Genomic DNA, 17,929 nt, shown 5'->3' with positions numbered 1-17,929 from the left:
TGTAATGAGGTCGCGGCAGGAGGAGGTGGTGGTGGTAGTGGTGGTAGTATTCTGCTCTCTCACCACGCCCGCAGAGGTGATTAGCCAGGTTTTCACAAGTGTTTCTTTTGTTAATGATATAGAGATCCTGTTAATCCGTCACTAGAACCGTAAAAACACCCCTAAAAACCCGTGTCACTTCAACTAAAGCCTTTTAAATGTGGTTGAGATGCGGACCGGCGTGGAGGCGTTTCAGAATATAGTGCAATGAAACTAGAAGCAGTGGGGTGGTGGTATGTTGGCTTCTGTGCTACTAATTGGTTTCGTGAGGACAGTAATGAAAAACGAGCTATGCAACACTACACCACCTCCGTTCTGAAACCCTTTGTTCTCCCACTAAGACTGCTTTTACAGGCCACAAAGATAATTAGGTGGGTTCATATGTGTTTGTTTGTTTGTTTGTTTGTTTGTTTGTTTGTTTGTTTTTGTCGGTGTTCGCTTGCTTCTACAATCGTGAAACACTTAGAAGCCACAATTTTCTTTCTGTCCTTTCTTTTCTTTCTTTCTTCTCCTCTTTTCTTTCCCTCATCGTCTTCTCTTCTTCCTTCCCTTTCTTCCCTGCTTCCATTTCTTCCTTCCTTCCTTTCTTTTTCTTTCTTTCCCTCTTTTCTTTCCTTCCTTCCTTCCTTCCTTCCTTCCTTCCTTCCCTTCTTTCTATCCTTCTTTTCTTTCTTTCTTCCCCTCTTCTTTCCCCCCTTCCTTTCTTCTCTTCTTCCTTTCCTATCTTCCACCCCTTCTTTCTTCCCATCTTTTCTTTCCCTGCTTCCTTCCTTCCGGTCTTCTTCTGCCCCTTCTTCCTTCTTTCCCTTCCTCTTTTCTTCCTTGGCATAGTCATTATTAAAAGAAGCATAAAGAAGAAGAAGAAGAAATAAAAAAAAAGAACGAAAGGTTACCCGCCTTGTGATCTCAACTTTTGAATTACCATATTACGAAAGATTTCAGCGCCGCACCTTCACTACACTCAAAAGCCTCTATTTAAAGATGTGCACGAGGCTTTAAGGCAGTTTTTTCATAGTTCTAGTGACAGATTAAGAAGTTCTGTATATTATCAGCAGAAACAGTCTTGAGAACCCGGCAAATCTGTGGCTTTTGAAAATAGTCGTGGTGAGAGAGCAAAGCGTTTCTGAAAAAGGGGGCGTGGTGGTGGTGGTGGTGGTGGCGGTTGTGGTGTGTATATATACTTGTTGCCCCAGACGAACACCGTGGCCACATTGATCGCTGTTGTGTCTGTATCCATTCACACCTGGCCGCTCCTCCTGCTGGCGACACACACACACACACACACACACACACACACACACACACACTTGTTTGGTATTCCAGGGCGTCGTGTTGGTAGTAGTTATGACTTCAGTGTTTTGTAATCTTAGTTTAGAACCATTTTTGTATTCTCTCTCTCTCTCTCTCTCTCTCTCTCTCTCTCTCTCTCTCTCTCTCTCTCTCTCTCTAAGTAATTTTATTAAAAGTTCAGTTTCTTACTTGTCAGCTGAAAGTTGTCGAGAAAATTACTTTGCGTGACAGTGTGTGTGTGTGTGTGTGTGTGTGTGTGTATATATAAGTAGATCATTGTTTCCTTACTCCTCTATGACATCACAGCCTTTCATAAGATTTCTACGAACAGTGTCATCATCAAGCAGGATAGGCAGAGGTAGTTTAATGTTTTCCATGTATTAAAGAAAAGACAGGAGCCGAAGTGAAACGTTTCTCCCCATTGTTGCTCACTTCCTTCCCACTATAAATAAAATGTGTAATAAAAGTTTGTTGATATAGCAAAGCCTTCGAAGTAACACCACATGCACGCTTCTCTATTTCCACCTTCCAATGACGTGGAGGTTTCAAGACACTTATCCTCTAATTTTGAATGATCGTTTTTCTTTTTACGTTTCTTTAGGGACTGGCATCTCTATTTTTTTGTTTTCCTTGGCCACTGCCCCTACATAAAAAAAAAATAAATAAATAAAATAAATAAATAAATAAATAAATAAATAAATAAATAAAAATGACCGAAGTTATATGAGCCGAAATCTTCACTTAGCGCATTGGTGGCATCTCATTGAGCCATTTCCATTTTTTTTTTCTTTGGCCATTGCTTCTCTTACATTAAAAAAAAAAAAAAAAAAAAGACCGAAGAGAGTTAAGCCGAAATTTCCACGTGGCTCCCTGGTGACAGATGTAAACAAGCCGCTCTCTACCTTGCTGTCAGCCTGCCCTGCCTCGCCGTTCTTGCCTATAAGGAAACCAGTAGGCCCAGGAGACTCTTAAAGGCCTATCACAGTCTCGCACGCGGATAAAACACCAATCGAAGTGTGCATTTAGTTGTTTTCGTGGAGGAGAAGAGCAAGGCACGGTTGAGTCAAGGAGCTTTCACCTGTAATCCGGTTTCATTCTTCCTTTTAAATCTGCACCATGGCCAACACGGTACGTTTCCTAGTATGCAAAGTGAGTTTTCGTGAATTGTCTTTATTATTAGTCATTTAGAGCTGTTGTGTGTTTTATATTGTGTGTTTTATGGCGCAATTCATGTTATCAGTTTGAGTGGTGCTGATTTCCTCGTAACATGCGAGGGTCACACACATGCTTGTTCTCTCACGCCATGCAGCTGCCAACACCAGTCTTGGCATGTGTGGAAATAGGGGTGTCATTTCACCAAGCCACGCCCCTCAGATGCTAAACCCCTAGGTATTGCTTGGCTTTTGTTGTAGGGAGTGTCTTGTGAGGTAGTGGTTATCAGATTAAATAAAAGCATATCAAAATCCATGAGGAAAAGTTGTTTTATCTTGTATATGAAGGTATGCAGCTGTTGGGAAATTTGCAGAAACATCAAATTTCGTCTCCACAACACTGTCCCTTTGTCCACTTTCTCTCCTCACCCTTTCCACTTTGCAGTCCCACACAAGTCCACCTGTTGCAGGATAATGTGGGGCTTTAATTGAACTGTAGCACAAATGTCACTATTATGATGACCAGTTACATGATCAGACTGGCAGTGACCATTGAAATACTCTGCAGAACTGCAAGCATCTTCCTCACACAGCCTTGCAGCAGCTATGTGATCAGACTGTGAGTGAGCATTGATATAGTCTGCAGAACAGTAAATCTATACAAGTGCACCGCCTAACATTTTTGGACGAAACTACATTTTTCTGGTAGATTTTGATGTGCTTTGAATGAATCTAGAAACTGTTTTGCTGCAAATCAAGTTTTTTCCTTACACACACACACACACACACACACACACACACACACACACACACACACACACACACACACACACACACACACACACACACATGTAAACAAGCAGAAAATCATCAAAAAACATTAACTAAACCTAACCTAATTAAATCTAACTTAACTAAACCTAACCTAACCAAACCAACCCCAACCAACCTTAACAGTAAATTTGATAAAAATGAATATCTCATGAATGAACAATTTTGCAACAGTATAGATACACACCACTGCACTGTGTTATGTGTGACCCAATTACTTCACTGAGATCAATGTTTTTTTTTTTTTTTTGCTATGAGATGGATGCACTTGTATAATAATATCTGCAGAACTGTCTATAGCCTCCTTGATCTCAGTGTATGCATGTTCCTCACACAGGCACAGATGTTGATAGCCTTGGCGTTTGCAGTAGTTGCCGTGCTGCACCAGATAGACACAGACCCTGCTGCCTGGGCCGCTTCAGAGCAGGGCAGCATCTATGCCTCCAGGGAACAGTTGCAGCGCTTCATCACCAACCCAGACTCAGTGGAGAAGGTGAGGCGTGCTTTGTGGCTCCCTGTGTGTTACTCAGCACTGCTCACTGATGTCTTATATTTGTTGTTGTTTGTCTTTCATATCTATTTATCTATATACTAGGCTGGCATTCCCACACAGGGCAGCCCAGACAAACACCACACACTTCACCTCTCTAAAGTAAGAGTTAGTCAGTGTTCTCAATCATTCATCCCTTATTGTGGTAAACTAACTGGTGAACTCCCTGTATGTTTCTGTATATCCCCTTTCCTATGATTTGAATTCTTTCAAGAGGGACATTTCAAAACACTTATCTTCCTATTCTGGATGATCCTTTTGACCTTTCTTTAGGAACTGGCACCTCAGTGGGCCTTTCTTGTTCATTTTGTTGGCCTTGGCCAGTGCCTCTCTTACATAAAAAAAGAAAGAAAAAGTAAAAGCACCCACACTTGCTCACATTGGCCTTGTGGATCCCCAGGTGGAAAGGGACAGTTTCGTGGCCCACTGTACATACCACATCCCAGGAGCCTTTCATACTACCACTATGATATATTATGTAGTGGAAGATGACTTCAACCTTGGCATTAATAAATATTTCAGTTTCACCGGGGTAAGTTTAAAGTAATAACCGTATCATCCACAGAACTTGAGGTGAAGCAATAAGGTTGTGGTCTTTCTTTGCAGTGGTTCAATCTGGTGTCTCTGTTCAAGGCAGCAGACAGTCGGCCGCTCAGTGTGGGGAAGAAGTACCAGGCAGTGTATGACCTGCCACTGATAGGTGAGGGTTTGTTGTGTGTCTTCTTACCTCACTGTATCTTTACAGGATGAGTCAAGCTCAAAATGTCATGTTTTTTTAAATTAATGTCATATTTATCTTTAAAGCTATGAATGATTGTGTCAGAGTGTGTGTGTGTGTGTGTGTGTGTGTAGGAGGAGAAAGAGAATGCTGGCTTGCCATGGATGGTATTCTATGCACACAGATGAGTCATGGAGAGTGTGTTGTATTGGTAAGGCTGTCACAGCTGACCATGTGATGTAGTGCATGACATCTGAAGTAATCTCTCAACTTGACATCTTGTTGAAAGCTGTGTGTAAATCTTTAACCCCAACAAGCTTGAGCTCAGGTTGGAGGCATTCTTCCTTCATGAACCACCACTTGTAACAGTAATAAATTAAGCAACTTCTTGACACAGCAGTCAGCAGTTGAGATCATATAGTTTTGGGCATCGCTGTCTATACTCCTTAGCAATACTTACATAATTCTCAATATTTTTCTTCCTCTATTTTTTATCCCAGCTGCCTTCCTCTTTCCCTTTCTGCCCCTCCCACCTCACCTTGCACTGCCTCCCACCCCCAGGGGAGTATTCAGTGTTCCTGGCAGTGGTGGAGTATAAACCAAACAGTCTGGTGGTGCTGGAGTCCACCTCTCTCCTCCGGCCGCACTTTACCATCCAGCTGGAAGACAACGGACCCAACACAACACGACTCACCTTCTCGTAAGAGCCACATTTTTGTTTTCTGTTACACTGTGTTGTTTTTCACGCCACATATCCATTGACTGTTCTGAAACACTTGCCCACAACAAATGGTCTCAATGGGCTCTAGTTGAAGTTTTTTTTTTTTATTTATTTATTTATTTATTTATTTATTTATTTATTTATATTATATTTATTTTTTTTTTTGAGTGGTTTTATGGTTCTTAGTGACAGATTAACAAGATTTCTTCATTATCAAGAGGAGAAACACTCTTGATAACCAGGCCAGTCATCTCTGTGGCCTTTGAAAGTAGTTGTGCTTTTTTTGTAAGAGTGCTTTTATGGTTTGAGTGACAGACTAACAAGATTTCTTTATTATTAAAAAGAAAACCACTCTTACTCTTTGACTTGTTGGGCCTCGCAGGATGCAGTACCGGCGCTCCTCAGCCTTGTTCCAGTGGACTCTTGGCCCCGTCTTGCGCTTCTTGACCAGCCAGCAGCTCCAACGCTCCCTCTTCATGATAAGGATGATGTTTCCCTTCTGACGTTTAGAAGACAACACGTACAGTCCTGTCATAGCCACCATCCAGCTCTCCTCCTCTGTGTGAGGGAGGGGGAGGCTGCAGGGGATGGCTGGCTGTCACAGTGGTCCTCGTCTGATTCTGTGTTTGGGTACAGAGATGTCTTGCCATTCACTGTCCGGGCTTAGGGTGAGGAAATCTGTCATGCAGTATTACCATAAAGGAGGGACCACACAGGACTGGTATAGGGTTTATATGTTTGGGTAAATGCTCAAAATTAAGGTTTTCACATGATGTCTGATTTTGTTGTTTGTATAGCAATGAAAGTTTTTTTTGCAGCTTTTTGTGAATTTTTTTTTATTATTATTATTATGTAAAATGCTTAAGTTTTAAGCAAAAGACCTGACTATTTTTTTTTTATGAAAGTGTAAAACAATTTCATTTCTAGAATGGACAAAATCCGTGTGGCATGACAGGAAGTGATGGTGTGTGTGTGTGTGTGTGTGTGTGTGTGTGTGTGTGTGTGTGTGTGTGTGTGTGTGTGTGTGTGTGTGTGTGTGTGTGTGTGTGTGTGTGTGTGTGTGTGTGTGTGCCGTGATTCACCAGTTCAATGCCTCACTTTGTCTTGCCTCATAATGCAAGTCTGATGTAAGCTCTCTGCATCCACTCAGTGCCATTGTGTCATGCTGCATTGAAGAGTGTGAAAATGCTGTGTGGCATCTAGCATCCATTTGGAACGTTATGCTGTCTGCCACACACACATTGACGGTGACTGACTGTTGTGGTGATGAACTTTTGAGGTTAACCACATTCTTATTTGTGGATATTGACTCCCTTGGGTGGTGAGTTGTGAGGATTCAGGATGTGCTCATTCCCTGGGTGAGCTGTGTGTATTTGCAAATCTAGGGTGTTGTCTGTATACATTCCCCTGTGTGTGTGTGTGTGTGTGTGTGTGTGTTTTCATTTATGCTAAAACAAGATTGAAAAAAGCAGAAGTTTGATCTTGAGAATAAACAGGGATATGAATAATACATACAGGAGAGAAAAATTTTAGCTGTCTCCTGCACACTCTCACCTGCTGGCTCACAGTGAGGGTGTAGCCAGGAATGACTCAAGCTGTTATCACTTCCATGTTTAGGAGAACGTCTATCTATCGGATGCTGGCTACTTGGAACTCCCTGTGTGTCCATGTATTCCTGCCCAGTGAGGAGAGTAACAAAAAGGTGAATGAAATTGTAAATAAATAAGACAATGAAAAGCTAACAAAATGGTGAAGAAAACAAGACAAACAGTAGGAAAAACTTAACAAAATTGAAACTTGCGTACTCGAATCCTCTTTGTGTTCTCTTCTCATTTCATTCCCCTTTCTTTCCTTCCTGTTACATACTCCAGTGTTTTACCTGTCCAGTTCACTGCAGGTTGTTGTCATGCCTCCACCACATTCTCTGGGTTTATATTATTTCTTAGTCTCTTTATGACAATTTTTCCTCCATGGCCAGACCATCTTGGGGTGCAGTGTTTGTTTGATCTCTTCTGCCACTCCTGCAGATGGAAGGCAAGTGTTCCTAACATTGTAATGTTGTGCTCATAATATAACCAGACATCTTACGTGTGTGTGTGTCTGTGTGTGAGGTATATTGAAATGTAAGACAGGCTTCTGTATATATATATATATATATATATATATATATATATATATATATATATATATATATATATATATATATATATATATATATATATATATATATATATATATATATATATATATGAAGGGATGTGTATGTAGTGCACTGTGTTTAGATGGTGTAGGTACATGAAAACACTTGACTGTCTACCTTTTAGAGTATGTGCGTATTTTCTTTATTGTTCATCCATTGTTGTTTTTATTGTGTTAAGTGAACGCATGACAGACGTAGTGCTCAGTGTCTGTTGACCGTGGTGAGAGTCGCTGACCGTTCCTGGAGCAGCTCTGTGAGAGAATGGTTTCCAAGTGCATATGTTGACACACCTATACTTAAGAATAATGTTAAGAAAAGTGCTGTGCCTTACACTAGTCACCAGTTTGAGAGTAAGATGATACAAAAGTTTCCAGGCTGGTTACAAGGTCCTTGGGTAATTGTTACAGCAAGTTTGTTACACATGTTGATAATGACTGTTACTTATGTGACATGTATCTTTAAGGGGATGTAAAATTATTGTTATTATCTTTGGGACTTCATAATATTAAGGGTTCCTGATGCCCTGTGTAAAAAGGGTAGGCCAAGACTCGTTTGCTGGCGTCTGTGTGTCCTGCCTTCTGCACCCACTACTCTGTACTCTGCTGTGGGCTCAGTGGAACACCAAGAATGAACACATGATTGGGTGACAGGAAAGGCCATGATTCCTGTATCAGTTGATAGTTTGAGTCTTAACCTTTGTGATGTTCAGCAGAGGAGGAGTATCTTCCTTGAGCTCAAACACCCAAGAAAGCTACATGACTAATCCCAGCAAACTGTAAGGTTCCTGCCTCCCTCTTCTTCCCTGAACATGGGTGATGTTGGTGTAGGATAAGAGGAGACAAGATTATTTGGAAGATGCTGTTCTGTGACTCTTGTGTATTGAAACCTTTGGGTGAAGCTGACTGCTTTGTTTTGTTGCTGCCATCCTCACTTTTGCTTTGCTGATGGACTAAATAGCCAGGCAGTGAAGCATTGTTTTCCCACATCCCATCGCATTGTGTGAAGAGGAGGGTGTGTGTGTCTCTGCAGTGTGAGCTGACTGGAGGACTGGTAGGACTCAGAGATGAGGTGATGGAGGTACTGTTGGCAGAACTCTAACCTGGTATAAGAAATGCATGAAAATAAAAAAAGAAGGAAAACTGGTGAACTATTTTGACAACTTCAGAAAAGTGTTAATCCTCAGGTAAAAAAAACTCTTCCACACACACACACACACACACACACACACACACACACACAGTTTTTGCATTTTTATCACTCGGCCGTATTCCAGGTTGGTGTTCTCTCAATTGTACTACCATCATTACACTCCTGAAAATGGTTTCCAAGCATGAATGACCACCTGCATTCACCCAGTGGTGGTTAGCCTTACTGCAGTTACATCACTTGTTAAGTTGCTTATTGTTGAGATTTTTCCTCGGGATCTAACTGGCTCACTTAATACTTTCCCTGGCTACTCCCTCAGTGTTAGTGATGCTTTGGCCACTAATCATCACTTGCATCTGGCCTAATTGGTTTGTTCTAAGTAATTCATCCCAAGTGCTTCATAGTTTCTCAAGTTTTGCATCAGCTCTCACTGTAGTGTTACATGCCAACACCACCAGATTCTTCTTGTCACCAGGCCTGCATGGAAGGAAAGAGGAAGTGAAAGAAAAATTGCCTAAGTGCTTCAGAGGAAAATGCCACAGACTAAAAGATTTCTGTGAATATGCAAGACAGACAGGCTGACAGACCCTGCTGTATTACAAGATGCACACAAGCAACTGTTCCCAAGCATTTCTTCCTTTATTTTCTCCTAATACTTCATCAGCTGTTGTGAAAGTGTGTTGTTCCACTGCACCATCAGTGACACCTCACTCCCGGTGTCTTGAGTTGAGGTGTTTGTGGATGAATTGAATAGGGAGATGTGTTAATGTGCTATTACTGTTACCTCAGCCATCCACTACTCATGGTCTGTCTTCTCCTTTGTTAATCTAATTAATCTTCCCATCAAGAACTTGAGGCTGCAATCCTGACTCACTGGTGCCTTGGTGTGTTTGCTGCTGTCCTTCACTGTGCCAGCATCACCAGGGGCTTCTCTATGGATCATCTCTTTTTAGAGTTTGCAGGCTTCAGTATCCATCACTTCTGTCCTCTGGTCTTCTCTTGGCTGGTGCTCCTGTAGTTTCTCAAGTGCCTTAATGTACTCACATATCTTCTCTATGTCTCTGTATTTCTCCTCAAGGATCAAAATGTTATCCTTTGCTCCAGAAAATTGCATCATGTGGCCACTTGACTGCTTTTCCTTCATGTCTTTTTACCTCACTTTTGAATTTTTCCTTCAAAAACTCTTCTAAAATTCCACAAGCATCTACTTTCCTCACAGACATGTGGTGCAGCAGTGTAGCCTGTAAGCAGTTATTGTATTTCTCCTCAAACTTTCTTATACTTTTTCTCTCTGGACTGGAAGATTAGCATATGCTTGCTGAAGTCTGCAGCTTTTCCTCAAGATCAGACAATGCCTGGTTCTGGGAGTTCACTTCATCCTGTAGTGTCTTCACATTTGTAGTCTGTGTCATGTTCTCGTCCTTTAACCTCTCCAGTTTGCCAATGTAAGCAGTTTTGTTCTCTGCAGATATTTCATTGATGTAACTTTCCTTTCCCTTCATCTGCCTTAAGATATCTTGTGAATCCCAAACCCTTTCTGGCAGCTAAACCTTTTCCTGTGCCAGCACACACAGCTGTCATCAGAATCCCAGTGTGTCTGAGCTGGACTTGGTAACACTCACAGGCACCACCACTGAGGTCTCTGAGCAAGATCAAATTCATTCCAGCTTGTTGCAGTTCATCTGCCAAGGACTGTGGTGGTGATGAAGATGGCCTAGGACCTAGGTGATGAACCTGCACTTTCTACTAAATTCACACTTCCCCATACACTATTTACTCTTGGTCTAGTTGCCTTGCAGTGGAAAGGGACAGTATCATGGGCAGGCTTACCACATCCCAGGAGCTTAGGCACAGCACAGCTGGTCACATACTTCCACAGCAAGGCCTGACTGCATACATTGGTCTATCCCTGCCCCTTCATGATGAGGCTGTTGCCTACCCAGCACCTACACCAATCTTGTTACCACAGCAGATGCAGGGTACTTTCCACTGAGTGCCTTGCACTTTAGTTGGGTCCATGTGCCAATGGGCCCTGCCAAGTGCACCCACACCACTTCCCAGGGGTTGTGCACTCTCCACAGTTGCTCTCCATTTGCCTCTATCATGCACACTTGTTCTTGCTTGCTGCAGTCATTCCTTCACTGAGTGTGTTCCTCCTTGTATCCAATCCACATCTGTACTGCTCTGTATACTTAGTTCACCTCATCCTCATCATCTCATGCACTTGTAGGTATGTACAGTATATGGAAAATGATGTACTATGTGAAATAATATGAAAGTTCTCATATGACAGTAAATTGTTCATCTTTATGGAAGAGAATTTCCATGAAGAAAATTGTCACTGCCATGGAGAAACTAGATTTTTTACCAGGTGGCCAAATGGTGGTGGAGTAAAAGAAGCATTTCATTAATACATGTCTAACAATTGTACATGACAGCTGCAGTGAGATGTGAAGCCTAAGTCAGCTGAGGACATATCTGCCATAGTTTTTAATAGATCAATGAATTTCATATTACCTGAAGGTTTAAAGTTTGGGAGTTAAGCAAAGTACAGAATACAAGTTACCTAAACCACATGTACTGCAAGAAAGTATTTGTATTCTTAAGAGAAGTGATATGGAACCAGTCAAGCTTCTAGAGGGGTCATGAGGGCTGGTGTCTGTATTCTTTTTCAAAATGACTCATTTGAAACTAGTTGGGCTTGTAGAGAGAGATGTAAAGGCTTAAATTTGTCACCAGTTCAAAAGTCGGAAGGAACCAGTTGAGCTTACAAGAAGGTGTCACTAAGGCTGGCATTTGTACAGCATGCATTTGTAAACAGCCTGAGGGGAAGTGGCCTCGTGATGTACATAGGTATTGTTAGAGCAAACAACTGTTTTTTTTTTTTTTTTAAGGTGCTGGAGGTGTCTTATTCAAGTTGTAAATTACCAATGCTTCCCCGTGTAGTAGTAATCAAAGGTGTCTTGTAGCGGCACAAAACATTTATATACGCCATTTAAGCTCCACTTCTGAACTTTAAGGCTCTATAAATTAAAGTTTAAGGTATACCACACTATCTTGGGAGTCGTCTTCGTGAGAAAGTACGTACGAACAGAAGAGGAGCTTAGAAAAAAAAAAAAAAGAAAAAAAGTTCTGTGAAAGCAGAGAAAACCGGAAATGACGTGTGAAAGAGGAAACGAGAAGGATAAGATTGTGTACTTCATTAAAAACGCTCATAAATCATCCAACTGCGGGAAGGAAAAAGAGAAATAAACTAATTTTTGATGATAATGGTGATGTGCCGCTACAGAAGATGTCTCGAGGTGTGAGTGGGTAGCCTAGTTGAAGTGCGGGCGAAGGGTACTTATGGTGTGATGTGCTGTACTTCGCTACTCTGGTTGGCGGCTTGTGAGTACCAATAAAAAGTGAACCTGACAGCCTGTGTAGTGATTGACAGTTACAAGGGAGGAATGGTTGTGTGGAAACATGATTTTGATGATTTGATTGTTTATTAGTTAATTGTTTCATTGGTTATGTTTTACTTTTCGTTTTTTGTTACTCGGGATCTTATTTGTTTACTTAATTCCATTCGTTAGTATTTTGTTTATTTGATCGTGTTCTCGTACGCAAAGTAACTCAATTGAATTAATTAGTATTTTATTTATTCGGTTGAGTTCTCTTAAGTAAACAAGATAACGATCAAATTCATTCATTAGTATTTTGTTTATTTGGTTTGATCATGTTTCCGTGCAAGTACGCAAGGTAACAGTTACAACAATAACAACGGTAACAATGAAAACAATATTGGTCGTCCGTGTATTACATCACTCCATACTTTTCCTCACACACAGCGTCACGTGACATCTGGAGCTGGTGTTCTGTCACACATCGCCCCTCACCACACCATTTCAGCTTCGTGTGACTGCCAGCAAGGGGGAGGTGAGCGATACACTGGCGGAGAAGTAGGACTCGAGATAGCCATTGTTTACCTCGTTGCCAGGACCACGTGGCCCGACAACTACCACCACCACCACCGCTCCACCATTCCATCACACACGCCAGCTGGAAAGTCTGTTCCTACAACGTTGTGGTGACTGCTTGTGGCAAATCCGTGTTTGTGTATACGCAGAACTATGGTATAAGGCTAATAATCTACGAGTGTGGTGAGACGAAAGGAGAGAAGTAAGTTTGTGTTGCTTTTTGTTAGTGAGTGTGCGTTTGGTGTTTCTTAATGTGAATGGAGGGGTTTCACTTTCTTACTTGAGTTTAAAAAAGAAAAACAAAAAGCATGAAAATATTATTTCCAAAAAATTTATCAGTTACTTTTCTGCTATACGTGTGTGTGTGTGTGTGTGTGTGTGTGTGTGTGTGTGTTTGTGTTACCATGACCTTGATTTCGTTTCCTAGGCTCTATGTTGAGAAATTACCACCATAATATTTGTACCAAGGCACGTAAATATTCAGCCTCGTAAGTATTATTATTATTATTATTATTATTATTATTATTATTATTATTATTATTATTATTATTATTATTATTACTACTACTACTACTACTACTACTACTACTACTACTACTACTACTATTATTATTACTATTATTATTATTAAGTGAGATCCCCCAGGAAGGTTATGTTGGCGTGATTAACCTCATTTGTTCTCTCCCTCGCAGGTGACGCCGACAAGGTGATGTGTACCCGTGTTGTGGCTGCACCATCACTATGCAAAGGTGAGGATGGCTGCTTCTCCTGCTCCTCCTCCTCCTCCCTCTAAACTACTACTACTACTACTACTACTCCTCCTCCTACTACTACTACTACTACTACTACTACTACTACGCAATTACTAGTTATATATTTCGTCAACTCTCTCTCTCTCTCTCTCTCTCTCTCTCTCTCTCTCTCTCTCTCTCTCTCTCTCTCTCTCTCTCTCTCTCTCTCTCTCTCTCTCATCACAATGCGTCACACAAATGTCGAGTTCCTTTTACTCATCAATATTATAGTGCAACCTTCTCTCCTGTGTGTGTGTGTGTGTGTGTGTGTGAGAGAGAGGGAGTGTGAGTGGGTGTATCAGTGACCGCTTTGCTGCCTCCTCTCGCCTCAGTGGGACTCATAACCCTGTGCAAGAGGCAATAGGGTGCAGAAAATCATGAGAATCGGGTCTTATAATCTATACGGGAGTCGGTGAGTCTGACAGCGCGACGTAAAGTAGAAGCTTGTCCAGTCCTCTATTCAGAAACGCTTTGCTCTCTCACCACGACTATTTTCAAGGCCACAGAGATGATTAGTCGGGTTCTCAAGATTGTTTCTCCCTGTTTATAATGTAGAAATCTTGTTAATCTGTCACTAGGAGGATAAAAACACCCTTAAAAACCCGTGTCACTTAAACTACATGCAGCCTCTTGAAAGTAGTCGAGGCGAGACGCAGATGCGTTTCAGAATGTGGTCCTTAGTGCAGCGTTCTCGAGTGGTGGAATCTGGCGTGGGCTGCAAGGTGGTGTTGATGGTGTTGGTTCGTCTTTCGTGTGCTGAGGGAGAGGTGCTAGAAAATGCGAGTGATGTGAGGCTCCTCTTCACCACTTTCAGAAGTCTCTAGTTGAAGTTACACGGGTTTTTAATGGTGTTGCTATGGTTCTAGTGGTAGCTTAACAAGATTTCCACTTTTCTAACGGGGGAAAACGCTCATGAGAACCCGGCTAATGATCTCAGTGACCTTTGAAAATAATCGTGGCGAGACAGCAAAGCGTTTCTGAGTAAGTTCCTAAGGGTGATGCAACGGAAGCTATCAGTGTTAGATTTCCTGATGCACCTCCGTTTTCTGTTGTGTTTCTTTTCTTCTGTACACGAATCAGTACAGACCAAACATAGCGAGTGGGAGAAGGAACGAAAGATAGGAGGAGTCACCACGCATCGTCTCTTCTCGAAATAAAAAAAAATATATATATGGATCAATAAAGTCATGTCAAGGAGAGAGTTAGACAAATATTAGTACTGTCGTTTATTCTTACCGTTACTGGAAAGAAAAGGATAACTCTATAACTCCTGGCCGTGCTCAGAAACGTTCTGTTCTTTCACCACCACTGTTTTCCAAGGCCACAGAAATGATTAGCCGAGTTCTCAAGACTGTTTATCCTTTTAATGGTGTAGAAATCTTATTAATCTGTTATTAGGTTCGTAAAACAGCCTTAAAAACCCGTCATTCCATCTTGAGCATTTTGAAAGCATTGGAGGAGCGGCGCTGAGGTGTTCCATAATGCAGTCCTAATTAGTGACTCATGGTGACCTTAAGGAACAAAGCTACGGAGATGTGATACAAGCAATGCGCCGTGTGTGTGTGTGTGTGTGTGCGTGGCGAATTGATGTTATTGAGGTGCTGGTCTTGTGTTTTTTGTTCCTTGTTCACGCGATCATTGGTGATCTATTAGAGAGAGAGAGAGAGAGAGAGAGAGAGAGAGAGAGAGAGAGAGAGAGAGAGAGAGAGAGAGAGAGAGAGAGAGAGAGAGAGAGAGCGAGTTACTGGGTCAGGGTGTGTGTGTGTGTGTTATCGATTATCTACATAAATAATTTCTTCACAAGTCTTTCACGGACGCCGCCTTGTGTGTGTGTGTGTGTGTGTGTACTGTTTGATATCATTAAGAGAGAGAGAGAGAGAGAGAGAGAGAGAGAGAGAGAGAGAGAGAGAGAGAGAGAGAGAGAGAGAGAGAGAGAGAGCACTAAGCATATTTAATCTTTACCCACTCACAGTATAAAAGGTATTCTACACTGATACCAACCTCGTAAGGACCAAAAGGTATGCTGCTGCTTGTTCTTTCTTTGCATTCCTTTGTGGTGACTGACTGAAGCGTTCATGGTTACAGTGTGGCGCGGCCCAGCACAGCAGGCCTACGAGGAGCCTATAGCGAGGGAAACCTGACTGATCTCGAGATGGTAAGTGAAGCAGTGAACCAGTGAAACAGTGAAGCAGGGAGCCGTTCATTACACTGCTCTCTCTCTCTCTCTCTCTCTCTCTCTCTCTCTCTCCATACACTTGTTGTACGTGCAGGTAACAAGGGGCTGACTCGTAGTTATTCGTAGTTACTCGTAATTACCTTGAGAATCATTTGTCATTTACTAACATCCCTTGCTCTCTCTCCTTCACTCCTTCGCCCTTTCCTCTCTTCTTTTTCTCCCATTCTTCTCCTCTCTTCTTTTAAACTTTCCTCTCCTCTTTCCTCCCCCCTTTCCTCTTCCCTTTCCTCTCCCCTCAGTACGGGACGGGCGTGGAGGGGCTGAGAGGCATGGGGGGATCCGCTCCCTGGTTAGTGAACAACAAAAGCACTAGACTTAACGCGGCGCAGAACAAGTACCTACAGTCCAACTCCTCAATCTTCGGCGATGACAGTGAGTGAAGGATTGACTGACTGACTGATTGATTGAGTTGATAATTTTTTTTAGTGTTAACATCCACATATTACGAGGTTCTTTTCTTCTTACTTTTTTTTTTCCTGTATACATACACAGGAGACTTGCTTCTGGCTTCCACATACACTGACTGAGGATACAGGAGTAGGTTAGATTGGGTAGCAGCGTCCTTTAACTTCAGGCTTATCAATTACGTGACTGGTATTTTCTAGAGAGGCAGGGAGGGAGGAAGACAGGGATATGGTGGCGAAATGTTGAACTGTCTTGTATACATTATAACAACGCCATCTATCAGCAAGCTTTCGAACTTTAGCAGTGTTGTGGGGATTGCGGTGGCCTCTGCTGGCGGATTTCTGAAACCTTAACGATTGTAAACCAAGCGAAAAGAGTGAATATCTGTACTGGTTCAATAACGAGACAATAATTATAATCCTAGCGAGGCATTGGTGCTGCTGTTACCCTCGCTATCCATATCTGTGTGCGTGTGTGTGTGTGTGTGTGTGTGTGTGTAATTCAGTCATATTGTGTTACGGTTTATTTCAAGTCAACCTCTTCGTTAAAAACATTCACATTAATTACAATTGATGTCATGCGTTTTAGCAATAGATATAAGTACTCCGTGTTTTCCAGTGGAGTGCAGTAATCAATAATCAGCTTTTAATTGTACGTACTTTTTTTTTTGTCAGTTTTGATAGCATATATTGTACAGCAGGAGCTTGTGGCCTGTAAACAGTGCTTATTTGTGTGTGTGTGTGTGTGTGTGTGTGTGTGTGTACAGGCGGGCATCATGCTATCAAGGTGCAGAGGAGCAGGCAGACCATGCAAGACCTTCAGAAGCAGATGACGGAGCGGGAGGAGGCCAAGCGGTGGGCGGAGGCGGAGGAGCAGAGGCTGTATGCCGCCATGAACGTGTCCACCGCCGCCAACCCCAGCCCAGGTGAGAGAGAGAGAGAGAGAGAGAGAGAGAGAGAGAGAGAGAGAGAGAGAGAGAGAGAGAGAGACTACTACTACTACTACTACTACTACAAGTAACACCATCTTCATTACTACTATTGCTATAACAACAACAATAACAACAACAACAACAACAACAACTACAACTACTACTACTACTACTACTACTACTACTACTACTATTACTACCACCACCACAACTACTGCTACTACTACTGCTACAACTACAACTACTTCTTTGCAGGCCGGATGCGGGACACGGCCGATATAGTGGAGGACACGGGGAGTTTTTATGGAGGTTATGAAGGTTATGGAGGAAGTGGAGGAGCTTACAGCACTGGTGGCTACGGAGGAGGAGGAGGAGGAGCTGGGGCAGGCTATGTGCCATCTGTGTAAGTTCGCCTTTTTTAAATAATCATTAGTTACGAGTACTTTGGTTTAGGGTCTTATGCCCCAATGTTTTTCTTTTTCTTTTCTTTTTTTTTTTCATCTCGATTATCTTCAACATTCTCCAGTGGAAGTTTTTATCAGTTTTCAAAGGTGTTTTCGTGATTATATTGATAGCTATAGTTAAGCAGAGTCTGGTGGAAGTTATTAGAGATTTCAAAGGTGTTTTCCTGATGCTAATGTTAGTTCAGCGGGCTTTCGTAGAAGTTATTAGAGTTTTCAAAGAAGTTTTCATGATCTTAGTGATAGTTAAACAGGTAAGCTATTAGGGATTGCAAGAGTGTTTTCGTGATTCTAAGTACAGTTTTTGCTCTAGTGGAAGTTCTTAGGGCATTCGTGATTCAGTTGAGGCTAATAAGGATTCTGCACCATTACTGAGAAAAAAAAAAAAAAAAAAAAGAAACCCATCGATTAGAACATGACCGATGATCTGCGTGGTCTCTGAAAACACGTTGTCCTTATGGTGGAAGAGCATCTCATCGCGAGGCACTTGATAGAGAAAT

General features: G+C 41.9%; 2 protein-coding genes across 6 annotated transcripts in view; both read left to right on the top strand.

The window, feature by feature from the left end:
• The first annotated feature begins 2,178 nt into the window (after window positions 1-2,178).
• LOC135092233 (uncharacterized) lies at window positions 2,179-12,059 on the top strand. 2 transcript variants are annotated; one of them, XM_063990595.1, is made up of 5 exons: window positions 2,179-2,457; window positions 3,649-3,804; window positions 4,468-4,561; window positions 5,141-5,279; window positions 5,683-12,059. In XM_063990595.1, the coding sequence occupies exons 1-5, from the start codon at window positions 2,446-2,448 to the stop codon at window positions 5,801-5,803; spliced, it is 522 nt and encodes a 173-aa protein (XP_063846665.1). In that variant the 5' UTR covers window positions 2,179-2,445; the 3' UTR covers window positions 5,804-12,059. The 2 variants fall into 2 exon arrangements, with proteins under 2 accessions (XP_063846665.1, XP_063846666.1); XM_063990596.1 differs by lacking the exon at window positions 2,179-2,457 and adding an exon at window positions 2,694-2,718.
• Window positions 12,060-12,287: 228 nt separating this feature from the next.
• Window positions 12,288-17,929, top strand: part of LOC135092231 (MAP7 domain-containing protein 2-like) — a 14,136-nt gene continuing 8,494 nt past the window's right edge. For 2 of the 4 annotated variants that reach the window (XM_063990591.1, XM_063990588.1), the window contains exons 1-5: window positions 13,669-13,808; window positions 15,482-15,551; window positions 15,872-16,004; window positions 16,804-16,962; window positions 17,224-17,371. In XM_063990591.1, the coding sequence (XP_063846661.1) occupies window positions 13,774-13,808; window positions 15,482-15,551; window positions 15,872-16,004; window positions 16,804-16,962; window positions 17,224-17,371 (545 nt within the window). In that variant the 5' untranslated portion in view covers window positions 13,669-13,773. Of the gene's footprint in view, window positions 12,808-13,297; window positions 13,355-13,667; window positions 13,809-15,481; window positions 15,552-15,871; window positions 16,005-16,803; window positions 16,963-17,223; window positions 17,372-17,929 lie in introns of those variants that run through there. The other 2 variants (XM_063990589.1, XM_063990590.1) reach the window with 2 other exon arrangements.

The sequence above is a fragment of the Scylla paramamosain genome, chromosome 39, assembly GCF_035594125.1.
Source record: "Scylla paramamosain isolate STU-SP2022 chromosome 39, ASM3559412v1, whole genome shotgun sequence".
Lineage (NCBI taxonomy): Eukaryota > Metazoa > Arthropoda > Malacostraca > Decapoda > Portunidae > Scylla > Scylla paramamosain.
The sequence above is the reverse complement of the archived record's forward strand: the minus strand, read 5'-3'. Positions and strand labels throughout refer to the sequence as shown.

Coding starts and splice junctions, on each gene's coding strand:
- LOC135092233 (XM_063990595.1), top strand. Junction 3,805..4,467: donor ACCCAGACTCAGTGGAGAAG/GTGAGGCGTGCT, acceptor CTTTCTTTGCAG/TGGTTCAATCTGGTGTCTCT. Junction 4,562..5,140: donor GTATGACCTGCCACTGATAG/GTGAGGGTTTGT, acceptor TCCCACCCCCAG/GGGAGTATTCAGTGTTCCTG.